The sequence below is a fragment of the Microcebus murinus genome, chromosome 17 (assembly GCF_040939455.1).
Source record: "Microcebus murinus isolate Inina chromosome 17, M.murinus_Inina_mat1.0, whole genome shotgun sequence".
NCBI lineage: Eukaryota > Metazoa > Chordata > Mammalia > Primates > Cheirogaleidae > Microcebus > Microcebus murinus.
Window position 1 is genome coordinate 11705151 of NC_134120.1, and position 12584 is coordinate 11717734.

At 37.8% G+C, this 12584-nt stretch overlaps 1 protein-coding gene and 1 pseudogene across 2 annotated transcripts; one reads left to right on the plus strand and one right to left on the minus strand.

Moving 5' to 3' along the window:
• Window positions 1–1143: 1143 nt before the first annotated feature.
• On the minus strand, window positions 1144–12298 carry SERPINB11 (serpin family B member 11). 2 transcript variants are annotated; one of them, XM_012774464.2, is made up of 7 exons: window positions 12131–12298; window positions 10724–10783; window positions 9240–9368; window positions 6689–6806; window positions 4541–4683; window positions 3655–3810; window positions 1144–1548 (listed from the first exon to the last, which is right to left on the minus strand). In XM_012774464.2, exons 1-7 carry the CDS (start codon window positions 12296–12298, stop codon window positions 1144–1146), a joined length of 1179 nt encoding a protein of 392 aa, XP_012629918.2. The 2 variants fall into 2 exon arrangements, with proteins under 2 accessions (XP_012629918.2, XP_075849873.1); XM_075993758.1 differs by lacking the exons at window positions 4541–4683; window positions 6689–6806.
• LOC105876724 (large ribosomal subunit protein uL24-like) lies at window positions 5241–5677 on the plus strand (annotated as a pseudogene).
• Window positions 12299–12584: the final 286 nt, after the last annotated feature.

Here is a 12584-nt window from a genome sequence, read left to right on the forward strand (position 1 = left end):
GACATCTTGGTCACTCCCAGCTTTTGGCAATAAAATGAATAAATCTGCTATAAACATTTGTGTGCAGGCTTTTGTGTAGACATATTTTCAACTCATTTGGGTAAATAATAAGGACTGCAATGGTTGGGTTGTATGGTAAGAGTATGTTTAGTTTTGTAAGACACTGCCAAACTATCTTCCTAAATGCTGTTTTCTAATTCCAAGTAGCAGTGAGTGAGAGCTTCTGCTGCTCCCCATTCTAATCAACATTTGGTGTAGTCAGTGTTTTGGATTTTAGTTATTCCAATAGGCATATGCTCAGACCTCCAAGAGAGTTCAGGGAGAAAACATTCACCCAGAGAGCACTGACAAGGCAGTATGTATTATGGCCACTATTACCTGATTATTGCCCCCTATTATCCTGACTAGAAAATAAGGAGGCTTTGTTTAAAGTAAAAATCTTCCAATTTATTTTCATCTTTTGCTCTTCTGAACTTTTATTCACTGCATTATTTAAAAGGGGGGAGAAGAAAAGAAGGAGGAGAATGAGGAGGAGAAATTTTTTATTCAATTTAGTATCTAACAAGGCTTTGGCCAAAAATTCCACTAAAAAGTTTGCCAAATTATACTTCACTATATTCAAAGTCTCCTCTTCTAAGCTTCAGCGTATTACAAGGCTTCAAAGAGCTTAAAGCATTTCATGCATTTATTTTAGTCAATACAGAATTTTGAACTAAAATTCACCATATTGTATCTACACATGCAAGGAAAATTATAATATTTACAAATCCAACCAAAGTTGAAGCCCTTAAGCTGGTTTTCGGAAGGCAGAGCAGTCAGGTCACTTATTCAAGACCTCACTGATATATATCCAAGTCAAGAAAATCTAATTCTTTAAAATGGTACTCATTGACTTGATCATGTCACCCGGACAGCACTCAAATGAGGCCCCAAAGGTCAGAAAGCTAGAAAAATTTGTGTGTAAATGTACCTTCTTCCGTGATTACCACAGGCTTAGGTTCGTCAATTCATGAAATAAGTTGGAAGAGATCCTAGACCTATTTTGCAGATGAGCAAACCAAGGCACAGAGGTGTGTGAGGTATGAACAGTATTTTGGCCACGGGGCAATCACAGGTTTGCCCCTGCACCCTGAGCCCAGCTGTTTATGGAGAGGCGAGCTTGCCACAGAAGAGAATCATGTTGCTGTGAACATGCCTTATAAAGAACAGAAAGGGGCGATTGGCCATGAACCGAGCCCGGATCGGGAGTCTTTTTACAGAGATGCTGTCTCCAGTGGCGCCTGCTGCCTCAGTGCCCTCTTCGCTGACATCCAAGTATGACTTGTGGATGACCTTGGATAAATAGAGGCCCGTGGCTGGTGACATTCCAGAAAGGTCGGCTTTGCCATAGTTGAAGAGGTCTGTCATCCCTAAGGATTTTAACAGGGAATTTAACTCATACTTGACTTCAAGTTTGAACCGGGGGAGATGCACTTCAACTTCTCTTTCTAGCATGTTGGCAGAGCTGGTCCATCGGTGAAACGTTCTCACGTTCAGCTGCTTTTCTACCTAAGAGACAAGACCCAGACGAGCCCATGTGAGCCGAGCACACACCCTCTGCATTAAATGCTGTTTGTTTTTATGATTCTCACTGGGAGCGGTTTAATGTCATCACTTTGTTTTCCGCCTTTAAAATGTCCTATTTATCTAGGGGGAAAAAAAAATCTTGCGTTGAGCCCCATCTCGCCTTATCTATTGTCCACTTCCCATCTAAATTTCATAACATTGTCAAATGTACATCCCAGAGTCTTTTTGCCTTGATTCCCTCAGCATGTGGGCTTCGCCTACCCTTCTCCCTCTATTGCCTCTGAAGTCATGGTGTTCCTGTTTCCTGGATGAACTCAATCATTCTTCTTGGTTCTCAGATCTGAAACCTTTAACAGCACCATCCTTTACAAACCAAACTGGGTGCTCACTTGGTATCTACGAGCCAGGGTCCCCTGGCTCCACTCTGAGAACGCTTGTCCTCTCGTGCCTGTCTCCTTCCCTGTCTCCTAAGCTCCTGAAGCTGAACTCTGGGTGCTCAACTCTGTCAGTGCCCCTGTGCCTGAACCCAGTGTGTCAGCTCCCACACCCATGTTCAGATTTTCCACAGCAGCCTCGGAACACCGACTTCTCCTTCTCCATCCATTTTTTTTTATAAACCATTTTTTTTTTTAATAAACCGTCCCAACATCTTCCCTTGGGCATGGCATTTGAACCCTCCCGCCATCCCTTCCTCCCACAGCTCCAAACCACCACGCTACATCTCATCCCAACATTCCCATCCAATAATTTAAAACTTTTCTTCAACATCTTCTCACCCCCTTGACAATATAAAATCAGTCATAAAGTAAAGGTGGTTGTCCTGTTTTTCTTGCAAAGAATCTTTTCCTTTTGTCCTTTTGTGCCCAAGTAATTCCAGTTACTCCTGACTTCATGGCACAAACTAATTTCTCGGGCATTTGGACATGCTCTTTGCTCTGCCTGGAGTCGTAGGGTCCCCACACTTCACTTGTCCATCTTCTACTCATCTGGTGAGGATGGCATCAAAATTGCTCTACTAGGAAACCCTTCCTGAGTTCCTCATTTTAATTTATACCCCACCCTCTACTTCCACAGGACTTTCTGCAGAGTCTAAACCACTTCCAAATGCTGTATGCCTCCAGATATCTTCCACGCCAGTCAACCACAGGTCCCTGGGGACCTGATTCCGTCTGAATTGGTCACACCGGTAAGAACACTTGTTCTCATGGCCACGGCTGTACTTCTTTCATTACAGCTCCCTCCTAAAGGGCACCCCTCTCACTTTTTAATCCAAATGCATATATCCTGGCCCAGCTCTTCCAAGAAGCCTTCCCTACACACCCTCTTGCCCATCTGTACCATGTTGCTTTTGCCTCTGAAGCCAGTACTCCCTGACTTAGAAACCCTTCACTGTGTTGACCTCTATCAGTTTCAAGAAGCATAGCTGTTCTCCTAAGAAACTGTTTGTCATTGTAGCAGAGCACTGAAGGATCCCCCTACGTGGGGGAGGTGGCATAGTCACTCCACAGGCTTGTCTACTCTGTGTTGGAAAGCTTTGGCTGCAGCCGGGGCTGGAAGGGGTTGGACCCAAATTCCAGCTGCCACCATGACCTCTTCTTAATGGTGGCTGTGCTCACTTCCTCACAAAACCAGGATGTTAAAATGGCTAGTCTATGAAAGCATGTCACAACTGGATCATAAATCCTGCCCTGAGAGTAAGATGGCTTAATCTTTGGTCTAGGAACCCAGCCAGCATTATAATTTCATGACTATGGAAAGATGTCTCCCAGTTATCAACTGACCAATATGTATGTGTTTTTGTACAAGTTGGCACTTCTACCTCGATGTGCTTTTTTTCATGTAAGAATAGCTTGCTCTCCCTAAATACATTATCCTGAAGAGCAGGGTCCATGTGCCCCGCCCCTTTTTCATTTTCACAGCTAAGACCAATACATCTAAGCCTAGACTATGAATCAGTGGCTGATGCATTAACATCATGGGATACTGTGTGTGTGTGTACGTGTGTGTGTGTGCGCGTGCACGCGTGCACATGCATCCACACTCATACATACATGCTTTAGCTGCATGCTAGCATTCTTGTAACTTTACCTGTTCTAGATTAGTTGTGCCTTTTGGAAGCAGGATAATCATGTTTAGTTTGTTGTTAACATAGGGCAGCTCCAGAACTAGCATCTTCGGCTCCTTTATGAAGGCCAATTTAAATGTTCCAGTTTGATGCATCATTTCCACAATTACACTTTTACCCTATTTAAGAAAAAAGATTCTAAGTTAGGTAGTAAAGTTACATATGTGAGTGTATACAAGGTCTGTCTGGAAAGTATCTAGCCATGTAATGGGAATGTGTATATTAACAATGGCTGGATATTTTCTAGACAGATCTCCTATGTATGTATACTCGTTCTCTCATATAACATGAATATTTGCATTAACACTCTAAAGGCATGAGTAAACTAGAAACTACAAAGTATATCCTTTATTATTTTCCTTTGCAAAAATTATTTTTTATTTAAAAATAAGGCATATTCAGCAACTGAATAGCTTTAATAATATATATAGTTAACTTAGGTCTACCAAAAACAAAGCCAAGGTTTCTAGCTAAAATGATTTATGTGGTAAAATGATATAATTGGATCATTTTTCTAATCTAATTAGACACTGTCTAGAGAAAAATAACACATAGTTTTATTGTGCTGTTAGAGAAAATAACCACAGTATATATGGAAAGAATGCATAGACACAATATTAGGGAAAAAATAGGTTTTCTTCTCTGCCATGGAATCTTAGTGTCCAAAGGCTCCAGTTAGGTGCCCTGTGAGAGAGGTTACTGTCACTTAATAGGGGAAAAGTGAAAATTCATAGAAAACACAATTAAAGGAACTGACGTAAACCTGGGCCATTATATCTTTTAAAATTGTCCTTAAATGATTATTGCATTATCCAAAATTTGTCATGAGTCTGTAAATGAAATACTCACCTCACTTAGCTGAAAAGGGGTTTTAACCGTCTCTCTTTCCTGAAATTTATTTTGCCATTGTCCTTTGAAATATATAGCATTCACCAGGACCATTACAGAGGAAGGGTCAATTGTGCCCTTTCCAAAGAGGTCTTTGACTTTTCCTTGTATTACATAAAAAAAAGGATAATTGTATTTGGATTTAAACTTATTGAAATACAGAGTTGAATAGTCATAAGCAATTTGGAGCCATTTCTTTCTTAACACTAATGGTAAATTTGAGATGCCAGAAGAACTCCTTTATCTCCTGGCCACAGAGACTTCCTTACCAAATGAAGTTTATTTCAAAGAATATTGAATACTTTGTTAATTCTAATTAGAAGATGGCATCCAGAGAGTAGCTAGCATATTAGTAGTGCATCAACTTGTCTTATACCTACTTATATCCAATGTTTCTTATATACTGCTGATTATTAAGAAAGATTTTTTAATAATTTTTTTGTGGCTTACCTTTAGCATGTATCAGGCTTTCTACTTACCAGGACCTCACTACATGCAAATATGTTAAGTATTTTTAAAGTTTTACTCATTTTTTCAATGCAGTAGAGTTGGTATATCACAAATATACAACAGCACTTGAAGTAAACACATATCTGGGAATCAAGATTTATAAAAATGGCTCTTCCTTTTTGCAGCCATTGCCAAAGTGGTAGCCACCAAAATGAAGTTGAATCCTTTTTTGACTTCTGACCAAAGCAAAAACCACAAAAGATATTTCAATGCACCTTCCCACATTCACAGGAAGGTTATGGCCTCCCCTCTTTCCAAAGAGCTGAGACGGAAGTATAATGTTCAATTCATGCCCATCCAAAAGGATGATGAAGTTCAGGTTGTGCAATGACACTACCAAAGTCAGCAGATTGGCAAAGCAGTACAGATTTAAGGAAGACAGATGTCATCTATGTTGAACAGGTGCAGCAGGAAAAGGCGAATGACACAACTGTCCCTGTGGGTACTCACTCCAGCTAGGTGGTTATCACTAGGCTAAAACTGGACAAAGACTACAGAAAGATCCTAGAACAGAAAGCCAAATGCTGCCACGTAGTGAAGGAGAAGGGCAGATACAAGGACAGAACAATTGAGGAGATGCAGGAGTAATCTTAGGTACCAATTTCATTAAAAACTGCTAAAATGAAAAAAAAGATTTATAAAAATATACCAGAATTTTTTTGCTTTGTAAATATACTAGTCAAAATTGAACACTCTGTCCTCTTGTGCATTTTGGCACATTGCAATTTACAAAACCAGTTTGGAATATAATTCGTCATACCATATGAAACATAGGGGCAGCTTTAATATCAGACTCTAAGCTTGATGAAGGTTTTAATTTTCATTGAACTTCCTGGGCCTAACACAATCCTAGCATGCAATAACAATATCTAACCTTAGGTGCTCAATATATATTTTTAGAGGAATGGATGAATAAATACATAAATGAATGATGATTCTGATGCTCATTGAAGTCGGGGAAAAAAGAATGATGAAATAACAGATGTGATAATAATGTAGTGGTTGTATTTTTTAAAAGTCTGTATTTTTCATAGAAACAAACTGAAATACGAATAGGAAAAGTGATATGGTATCTAGGATTTACTCCAAAATAGTATGAAATCAGTGGTGGGAAAGGGTGAGAGTACAGATGAATGAGACTGGACATGAGTGGTAAATGTCGCAGTTGAATGATGAGTAAATGAGATTTTATTATATATTCTCTCTACTTTTGTATATCCTTAATTTTTAACTTAACTAAATGTTTTTAAATAAAGAAATGAACATATCTTTGGTATCAAATATTTAATGCACAATTTTAAAAAGGAAATATTTAATAATATGTATGTTTTTTAAATTATAAAATGTAGATTTAAATTTAATTACAGAACATACAATAACACTTCTATAAAGTATTAAATGGTGTTCATTCTCAGAGTCACTTTGCATAAATTATTCAAGACAAACGATTATAAGGGCTAATCTGAAATGTGGCCACATTTCCTTCATTGTTGATCTGCCTATGTCAGGTGATAGATCTCCTTGTTAGCACATTGACTCAGGGAGTTTATCATCACAACACATATACAGTTTTAGGACACATATGTGACTTATCCTTACCATTAGTTTTACTTTCAACCCAAGCATTAATAGTTTTTCTTGTTTCCTCTGTAGACTGTTCAAAATCAACAGTTTCCAACCTGGCTTGATACAGTTTCTCAGAACAGCTTAAATATTGCTGTCAAAAAGAAAAAAACAACTCAAAAATAGTGTAAGAAAAACAAACATCTACAGCTCAATGTACTCTAAAATCCTAACACAGAGACAAAAGCAGCTCATATATGTTAATACAAGAGAGAATAGAATTCATATGTACTTATTTTTAATAAAACAAATAAATTTAACAAAATCCAAAACCTTTCCAAAAGGAGTGTTCAGAAATGTTTGGTTGTTACTTCTGTTATGTTGTTGGCTTTCTTAAATCTAAAACATTCAAAACAAAATGACAAATGTTAAATAACAAATATAGTGAGTGCCTTTTCACTGTACCACAACTCTTTTGTTTTCAATGTAGACAAATGGGAGTTACTGCTCTCACATTATAGACAGGAAAACTGAGAACCAGAAGGGTTAAGTGACTTGCTTGTCTAAGTTCTAACAGAAGGTCTCCCTGTGGTATATATCAATCTCCCCATAAGCCACTATAAATAAATTTAATAATAATATTCTCTGATGTAGACAACTTATATTTTTCAAATTTATGCAAAGTATAAACAAAAATGTCTTCAGGAACTCACTATTTTATTTTTTCACCTATAACACATTATTTAAGTGGAAGTGGTGTGTAAACTCAGTATAAAGAACCTAGCCCTCCCTTTTAACTAAATTCTTACTCACACGCCTGTCCCAAGTAGCATCCTGGAGCCACCATTGATTACCACTCATGGCTCTTGATTCCTAGAACTGGTAAATTCCCCCTGCCTTGTGCCAAGGCGGCAGCCAAATCTACGTGGATGCAAATGAAATTGTTTATGATTCCATTCTGAAGACCTTGGAGCCACACCTCCATGCCGGACCCAGTGCCCCATCATGAACCAAATGGGATGATTCAAGACTTAGAAATAGGGTAGGTGTAAAAGTGGCTGCCTGGGGTTTGGTTTTCTGTTTACCTAAACAGCCTCTTTTGTGCCTAAATCCTGGGTAGAAAAAAAGTAAAGCTTAACTAAGAGCAAAAACTAGGCCTCGAGATGATTCTTTTCCTGAGCTGAGTCCTATTGTAACTGAAATATCCTTAAGTAACTCCCCATAACTCATAAAGTGAGAGTTTTTCCAGCCAGAATCCTAAGAGAGTAAAATGGATCTCATGACATAGTTCATGACAATATTCATGATACTAATGAGGGAAGAGTTTCTCATTTCAGGAACAGATGTAATCATCACCATCCCAAATCAACATTTATCTACTGTTATGTCTGGCACACTGTTTTGGGAAGGCAAAGGGATGAGAGACAGCATTCTAACTCCAAGGACCATCATTATTAATCCCCACCACCTCAGACACTCTCCATAAACAATCCCCCTATATGCTTCCTGGGTAATAGAAGAAAACAGCCCTGAAATGTCTATAGCACCAACATGGGCTACCCACCCCAAGTTGCAAAAATTCTAACTATCAGAAGCTTATCACATCTAACACACAATCTGTGCTACTAGGCTGGGAAGAACAGTAGAAATTCAGGGCCTCATCCAGCTTCACCTTGCTGGCACTGGGTCAAACAAAACACTGGTCAAGTAAAAAGCTTGCATTTCACCTCAATCACAGCAGGATGACTTAGCAATTAAACACAGGAAGATGGATTTAGATATGGGTCAAATCCAGGTTTGGCCCTTTAGGTATCTCTGCAAACTTTGTCAACTTGACTCTTTAGAATCTGCTTCATAGTCTATAGAATTAATGAAAATTTTGTACCTGTATCTTAGCACAATGTAAGGATTATTTGAGATAATGACTGTAATGTATTAAATAGAATGATTGGCACATTGTAAACACTCAATAAAACTACATATTACGATGCTGTTGGGAAAGGGCATAAAGAGTATTAAAATTTTGGAGCTAGAAAGGACTTAGTTTAATTGTCTAATTAAAGGTAGAAATGACTTGCCCAAAGTCATACATCTAAACAGGGACAGAACTCTCAGCTCTTGACTCCCAGTGTGGTACACTTTTAACTATCTCTTCGTATTCTGCCACTTAGGACCCCTGAAGAAGATATGAAAAACGATTTTTTTGTTTTTCTTTTGGTCCATAAGGGATAATTCTTACCCAACCCTGGTTTTTGGACAGCTTTAAGCATTTTTCAGAAATAAAATTTTTATATGATATTTTGCAACTTTTAATTTTTTTTTATTTCAGCATATTACAGGGGTACAAATGTTTAGGTTACACATATTGCCTTTGCCCTGCCCTAGTCAGAGCTTCAAGCATGTCCATCCCCTAGACAGCACACAACGCAATTGAGAGTTTTGGTAAAACCATCCTCTTGAAATTCTAACTCAGCTCAAATTCAATCTGTTAAATAACATGTGACTATTCTTACTCTTTACTAATTTTATAGCATGAAATTTACAGGATATCAAGAAAGTTGTTGACCACCATTCCATATGAACTTACCTCATGGAATGCCATTGTCTCTGTCCCATAGAGTTTGTTGGCAATGCTGAGGGTATAGTTAGAGTCTGGCTGGTTGATTTGAGAGAATAGGACACCAAGCTCTGAATGAATCCTTCCAGCTTGGCTGCACTGAAGCATTAGTAAACAAATAAAAATGTACTAAATTTTTTTTTTCATTGAAGAGCTATAAAAAGGTGAAAACAACATCTAAAGAGCAAAGTGTTTGTCTCTGAATAAAAGGGCCATGGATACAAGGAATCAAAAAGTTTAAAGCATTTCTTTTCTCTAGGTTTTCTCTAGCACATCTCATCACTCTCTGACTTGGGTTGCAGTTTGGGTGCAGAATTGTAAGCTATTGCAAAACACACGTGTACTTGTTGGCCCTAATGGTCTGATTCAAAAGCAGTTTTCACAAATGATAAATATTTGAGGTGATAAAGATGCTAATTAGCCTGATTTGATCATTCTATAGTATATACCAATGTAGACGTGTATCAAAATATCACATTAAACCCCATAAATTTATACAATTATTATTTGTCACTTAAAAATAAAATATAATTTTAAAAAATCTGTCCCCCCAAAAACAAAAGCAGTTTTCATAAATAGATTCTAGTGGAGCATTGAAGGCAATAATCTAAGTCTTAGTGCCCTCTTTGTACTTATAGAATTATTTCTTTTTTGTATCATACTTTTTCAGTGTTTCAGTTTTCTATGTAGTCATGTACTCAAACACTTCAGCCTCTAACTGGCCTGACTTTACACACTCATGTGCAGCTCAGTGGTAGCAATTCTGATAAGCATGAATCTTTGATGCACTTAAAGGATAGCTGAGAATTCAGGGTCATTATAGGGGTGATGCCTATACTTCCTAAAACAATGGTTCCCAAATTATGGGCTTTGAACTCCTAATAATAAGTTGGGTTCTGTGAAGCTCATGTTCTGTGAATCTATATGCATTTATATACCTCAACCAATCATGATCAAACACAACTATTTTCATGTAGGAATTCTTTGTAACTTTGATGTCAAAGTGAATCCTTCTACTGGAAAAAACTAGAGACCATAGTCCCAGAGCATGCGGGTTAGGCAGCATCAGTCCATGTTTTCCCAGTATATGATTATATGGCAATGCCTCAGGCTCCTTTCATCCCTCTCACTGGACAGAAAAAAAATCTAACGCCACAAAAACAAGGCTGGCAGATTCAAGAGGGACATGTCTATAAAAGAACAGAAAAGTTTGAATACGGGTGACAATAAATTAGGTAATAAAATCTGGAGAACTTTATTATTGTTATTATTATCATATTATTATCGTCTTAAACTCTAGGCTGTAGTGATTATCAGGAAGATTAAAGGAGGAGACATGACTAGTTCCCTTATGGGCCAGAGGGGGGGACTCTGCTACTCAACCCCTGGACTATTATTTCTTGGCTCACTCATGTTAAAGAGCATTAGACAGCTCAGCAATGATATTATCATACCTGAGGTGAGTCCTTAAATTCTGGTTTTAACGATTCCACAATATGATTAAAATGAAGCACCTAAAAAAAGAAAAAGGAGGGGGGATCAACTGTCACCAAAAGCAATGGATAATGGTTAATATCAATTTTTTTTCTATTTCAGATAAAGATCAGTTGTTACTATCTATTTTTTTTCTATTTCAGATAAACACCAATAATTATAGCTAACATTTAATATTCTTATGTTCCAAGTCCTGAATTAAGTATATTTATTTATTTATTTATTTAGAGACAGAGTCTCATTCTGTTGCTCACGCTAGAGCGCCATGTCATCAGCCTAGCTCACAGCAACCTCAAACTCCTGGGCTCAAGGGATTCTCCTGCCTCAGCTTCTCAAGTAGCTGGGACTACAGGCATGCGCCACCATGCCCTACAGGCATACACCACCATGCCCATCTAATTTTTTCTATTTTTAGTAGAAATGAGGTCTTACTCTTGCTTAGGCTGGTCTTGAACTCTTGAGCTCAAGCAATCCTCCTGCCTGGGCCTCCCAGAGTGCAAGGATTACAGGCGTGATCCACTGCGCCTGGCCCTGAATTAAGTCTCTACATATCTTATTTAACCTTCCAACAACTTTATGAATAGATACTATTGTCTCCATTTTAAGTTAGGGAAATTAAGGTCAAGAGAGATCAAGCAGCTTTCCCCAGACAATTGTCACTTTCCAAAAACTGACCTCTTACCCACTGGGCTCTTCTGCCCCTCTTGACTGTCCTTAGGCCATTAACTAGGACAGCAACATTTTGGGCCATGCAAGATGTTACATAGTTCCCAGCACAAACAATAATAATATGTGCAAGTATGCCAAGAGTTGTTAAGTGATACTCTTCTAGACCTTCCACAGCGATAAAAATATATATAATGGAAAAATCAGTTATGTTAGCCCACGTAAACGGAAAAGTCACCTTTCCTCTCTGAGTCTCGGTTTTCCCATCTATAAAATGGTGATAACAGTCCCAACCTGCCACACAGGGTTACAATGAAGTTCAAATGCAATAATGAAAAAAATTGTTTAAATGTGGTAACTTCTAAAATATCATTAAGTTTTATCATAAGTTTAACCTTCTAGAAGACAATAGTAGTGCCATACCTGTGTTGTCTATCACATTTAAATCATGAAACGATGAACTCTAAAAGTAAGCTACAGAAATTTATTTCTGATACCACTGATAGTAAGAAAGAGACTATGTATTGACATATGTTCCATTACAATGTACTACATTATTTAAGCCATTATGCATTTTTAAGAAATATAATTTTCTCAAATGTGTTTGTTTGTTTTTTTTTCTCACACAAAATGGCAGAGTTTTCTTGGTACAAAGATAGAAGTAAGCTGGGATCTGGGCAACTCTCTGCTGCCTTCCATACCTTTTGCATTTGGTCTGCACTGTTTCCTCTGGCACCAAGGAGGATCATACTTAGAGCATAAAGCAGACTCAGTGGAGAGAAGAAGATGTTATCTCCTACATTGTTATTGTTCATCTCTTTGAACACATCAAGGCAAAATTCGACATTTGCTGTGCTGAGGGAACCCATTTTTATGCCAAGCACTGCCTGTGAACAGAAGGGGAAATATCTCAGAATATCTCCTGAAGGTACAGATAATATCTAAAGTTCAGTTATTACAATTCATGAAGTGTCTAAGCACACTGCTTCATGAAAAATTACGTACCCTTATCATAATTTCTAAGAAATTAGTAAATGCTAGAAGGGGAAATTCATGGTAGTTTTATATTCTAACAAATAGAAGATTTACTATTTCTTCTAATACTTCAAAGTTATCTATCACTTGTGTGTCTGTGTACGTATGCGTGTGTGTGTG

What these genes read in the sequence shown, in the direction of transcription:
- SERPINB11 (XM_012774464.2), bottom strand. Translation starts at nt 12,298, where the DNA reads ATGGGTTCCCTCAGCACAGCAAATGTCGAATTTTGCCTTGATGTGTTC. An exon ending in GTGCAGACCAAATGCAAAAG is followed by an intron (nt 10,784 to 12,130) that starts GTATGGAAGGCA and finishes TTCTTTTTTTAG; the next exon opens with GTGCTTCATTTTAATCATAT. An exon ending in AGACAATGGCATTCCATGAG is followed by an intron (nt 6,807 to 9,239) that starts GTAAGTTCATAT and finishes TCTTTTTGACAG; the next exon opens with CAATATTTAAGCTGTTCTGA.